The 4,317-nt window shown below is 36.5% G+C and overlaps 1 protein-coding gene across 1 annotated transcript; it reads left to right on the top strand.

Moving 5' to 3' along the window:
- Nucleotides 1-904: 904 nt before the first annotated feature.
- LOC112468289 (glucose-fructose oxidoreductase domain-containing protein 1) lies at nucleotides 905-4,111 on the top strand. Its single transcript, XM_025037408.1, has 2 exons — nucleotides 905-1,809; nucleotides 3,310-4,111. Exons 1-2 carry the CDS (start codon nucleotides 1,323-1,325, stop codon nucleotides 3,981-3,983), a joined length of 1,161 nt encoding a protein of 386 aa, XP_024893176.1. The 5' UTR covers nucleotides 905-1,322; the 3' UTR covers nucleotides 3,984-4,111.
- The last annotated feature ends 206 nt before the right edge of the window (nucleotides 4,112-4,317 follow it).

Genomic DNA, 4,317 nt, shown 5'->3' with positions numbered 1-4,317 from the left:
CTAACCAAGGAAACTTCCGGTTTCATCCCATACATGGCGGAACCAATCCGCAGATGGGCGGTGTCGCCGGTGTCCAAACTCTTCTTATAGGGACTCTAGACTCTAGACTCTACCATGATGTAAATATAAAGGTGTACCAGTCCCGTGGATGCGCAGTCGTCCTAAATAATAGCCAATGAGAAATGACCAGAAATGTTCAAATCCAATATGGCTACTGTCATAAAGAAGACGAGTAATAAACACGCGTAAGGAAGAGCAAAACGTTTAAAACATAGTGTAAGTATAATTTTTATAAAGACAACACAATAAAGGCCGCCGCACAATCAAAAACATAAGGAATAGGGAACAGATATTAGAGATAAGGAATAAGGATTATATTTTTTGACTGTTGAAAGTAACTTTTTTTTTCAATTTTCCAGTTTAGGTTACGTAGTATGTACAGGCTATGAAATCTATCGTTTATATATTTTATATTTTATTTTGCGTTGATCTGTTGCTTATTGATCATTCCTTCTTTCTAATTACTAATATATGTTCCCTGTTTCTTATATTTTCGATTTTACGGCGGCCTTAAGAATCAAAAGCTTCTCTGTCAGACGATGCTGCATGCTTATATTGTCTGTCAGTATAAGCTCTGTCTCATTCTCTGTCTTTATAATTATATATATTTTCTTTTTTTTTCTTTTTTTTTCATATATCAGATTGCGAAACATAAATAAAGAAATTGTGTTAAATAATCAGAAAAAAAAAATTAATAAAAAAATGTATAAAATGAGTAATAAAAAGCAAAAATTATGAATAAACATTATTAAAATAAATGAGTTTATTATTATTTGTAGTATTATTATTTTATTACAGACTTTAAGTTTAAATAAATATATTTTATTAATGTACGATTAATTGAGTATTCGAATTTCGAGGTTGCATTCCTGGTCATTTCTTATTGGCTCAATGCACGTTACGTCACTACACGTGATGTCATCATGCGCAATGGTACACCTTTATATTTACATCATGGACTCTACTACACTCTACTACTTGCGCGCTACGCGCAAAAAGTTCGATTTCCTCCTCTCTTATTTCGTGGTGCTATCGTAAACAAATTCGTTGATACATAATCTACATTTTTGTTTAAACAACAAAGTGTGAAAATGAGAAAGCACGGCTGAATACGTGCAAGTAAAACTGAAAATAAGCTGTACTTGCCGGGAAACGGATGGAGGTTGCTCGCAGTTATTACTGCGTTATAGGTTAAATTTGGAGTGAGAAAAAGGGGAAGAGGAAGAAAAGAGAGCAATATCGAGTGTTTCTACACATTCAGGATGACGTTACCCGGTATCGGGGTATTCGGCACAGGTAGTATCGTCCGAATCATCATACCTTTCCTGAGAGAGAAGGGCTTCAGAATCGAGGCTATATGGGGTCGTACGCTAGCAGAGGTCTCGGAAGTAGCGAGCGATCTTCAAATACCATTTCACACCAGTCGTATAGATGACGTTCTCCTGAGGAAGGATGTAGACTTAATTTTCATAATGTGCTCGCCGAGCTTGCATTCTCAGATTGCTGTCAAAGCCCTAGGCATAGGAAAGCATGTTGTATGCGACAGGCCTGCGGGTCTGAGTCAAAGCGAGACCTTGAAGATGGTGCGGGCCGCCCAGTATTATCCTTCACTGATCAGCATAGTCAATCACAGCCTAAGGTTTTTGCCAGCCTTCGTACACATGAAGAAAGCATTAGAAGACGGGTATCTGGGTGGATCTGTAACAGTTATAGAAGTACGAGTACATATGGGAAGTTTGTTACACAATGGTAACTACAGAGAAATAAAATGCAAAACTTTACCTTTAACTTTACATTTAAGGGGATCCTATAGTGGCAGTCGTTACCGACATTTTGTTAAATACATTAAACTTTTAATTGGCTTTACGGAATTGCAAAATTCTTTTATAGAATTAAAGTACACACAAAAATGTAGAACGCTCCAGTCAATTTTACATCAAGAACGAAAAAAAAATTAAAAATTTGGGCACAGAGCTGTCACTGACGACAATGTTTGCTTAATACAACAATTCTACAGTTTATATATACAAAATGAGATACGTGTACTCTAGGGAAAACATGTAAGAACAATATTGTGCAATTAAAACTAAGATTGAAAGCCTAGAAAAAAAGCTGTATGTATTTAACTTTTATATGTGCAAATATAATAAATAATGCACATTCAGGTTGATAGGATAAGCAGTATTGCGTGTAGCGAGAGATGGCGCAGTTAGACAAAAACAGATATAGATATATAACATAGAAAACAGGATTAGAAATGTTGACATTATCGACATCGAAGAAGTTCAGCCTTCGCTATAGGATCTCCTTAAAGAAGTACATAATTTCAAGAATATACAAAATCGCGAGATTATATAAATATTCCAAAGTTACTGAGAGTTGTAAATAATATTGGAGATGAAAGATTCTAGAATTTATTTACAGTAAATCATCCTATAAAAGTTACTGATTTGGTTGTTATAAAATAATGAGCAGTACAATTTTCATTAAGGCTCCTGGATGGTCACCGCGGCCATATTGGATTCTTACTATCGAGGCGAGGAAAACACCCAATTTTGGCTGCGGTCCACTTGACGCTACAAATTCTTTGGAGCGTTCTTCTTTTCCTTCTTTCTTCATTGAAAGAAAAGAGAAGAGGAATGCTTCGAAGCATTTGTAGCGTCAAGTGGACCGCAGCCTTTGTTGTGCATGCCATTTTTAAATAAAAAGACATTTCAATAAAACATCGCTATAGATCGTTTCAGAACACTTTCGAAATTGACCGAAAATTACCCTTTTCCCTCGACAATAAACAAACAGCCATAAAACGAAGCCTAAACATACGGGAAAAACAGCCGTTTAACGACTATCGAAAGGAGGTGAAAACGTTCCTTCCGCATGCAAATCTTACTTTTCGGTCAATTTTACGACTTTCACGAATACGTTAAACGTTAGAGCACAAGCACACAGCGAATAATAAAGAAATAGCATGTACAACAAAATAGGTTGTCAACATGTCACAAAGGACAGAATTCTCCATTGGAGAAAGTTCTTATTTCTGCCGCGACAGTACGTCGACACCGTCAACGCAGAGTTCTCGGCTGACCATTCAGGAGCCTTAATAAACAAAATTAATGAAAATTTTCTTTTATGTATAATGGAGATCTTTGAAAAGTATAGTTTTTATGTTTTACATATTTTACATTTTAATTAAAGAATTTACATAAAATATTGGATTAGTATTTAATTTATACTTATTAATTTTTTCAGGCTACGATTGGCTATGTGACGACACGATGGGTGGCGGAATCTTGGCATTGGTGGGCAGTCACGTTATAGATTTGATTTTTCATTTGATGGGTCAACGAGCTTCGCGGGTGCATGCCGTTGTGAGAACATTTACTCAAACAACCAAGTACATTAATGGGATCAGGCATGTCACGTCGCCGGATTTCTGTAGCTTTCAAATGGAATTGAGTGGCGGTACCTTGGTAACGGCTACTCTAAGCAACCACCTGCAGGGACAGCTCTCCCAGGAGGTGCTGGTATGCGGTGGTGGAAATCATCTGGTTGTGCGAGGTGGGGACTTGTACGGATGTCGCGGCGAACAAGAGGAAATCCTGTATCGTGATACCGATGACTTGCAAGGAATATCTTTACCAATGGCGGACTCCATACCCAGGCCTTATGTCAAAGGACTTAGGAAAATGATAGCGGCGCTGAGAGAAGCCTTCCAATCTGTTGAGGATAAAAGAGGTTGGATTAAAGAGCCAGTGTTCTCCGCTTCTACATTCGAAGATGGCCTGTACGTGCAAGCTGTTATTGACGCGCTGCGACAAAGTAACAAACAGCGTGGATGGGCCAAAGTTAACATCCTGACAGAAGAGCCGGATCCGAATCCGTTGTTGAGCGCTGCTGTCAGAGCTACAGCCATCTCGATATAAAAGTCTGCTTTGCAAAAGCTTTTCGTTACTGATGAAAAGCTCTGTTGTACTGCTATACATTTGATATACATAGAAATTGTACACTGATACATTAATTGTGAGAAATAATATTTAAGGCAGCTATCTTATTAATTCTTATTTTTCTATCATTTAATTTATTATTACTTACGTAATATGATTCATTTTCGTACAAGAAGAAGATTAATGTATAATTTTATTGTACATATACAAACATATATACATACACTAATGTATGAAATATTATGTATAAAAATATTTATATTTATAAATACAGGTTGTGCTCTTAAACTAATAAGTATATTGATTTATAGAT

The sequence above is a fragment of the Temnothorax curvispinosus genome, unplaced genomic scaffold, assembly GCF_003070985.1.
Source record: "Temnothorax curvispinosus isolate PA1 unplaced genomic scaffold, ASM307098v1 QBEX01018276.1, whole genome shotgun sequence".
Lineage (NCBI taxonomy): Eukaryota > Metazoa > Arthropoda > Insecta > Hymenoptera > Formicidae > Temnothorax > Temnothorax curvispinosus.
Note: the sequence above shows the minus strand (reverse complement) of the source record. Positions and strands in the feature narration are given on the sequence as shown.

What these genes read in the sequence shown, in the direction of transcription:
- LOC112468289 (XM_025037408.1), top strand. Translation starts at nt 1,323, where the DNA reads ATGACGTTACCCGGTATCGGGGTATTCGGCACAGGTAGTATCGTCCGA. An exon ending in GGGAAGTTTGTTACACAATG is followed by an intron (nt 1,810 to 3,309) that starts GTAACTACAGAG and finishes TAATTTTTTCAG; the next exon opens with GCTACGATTGGCTATGTGAC.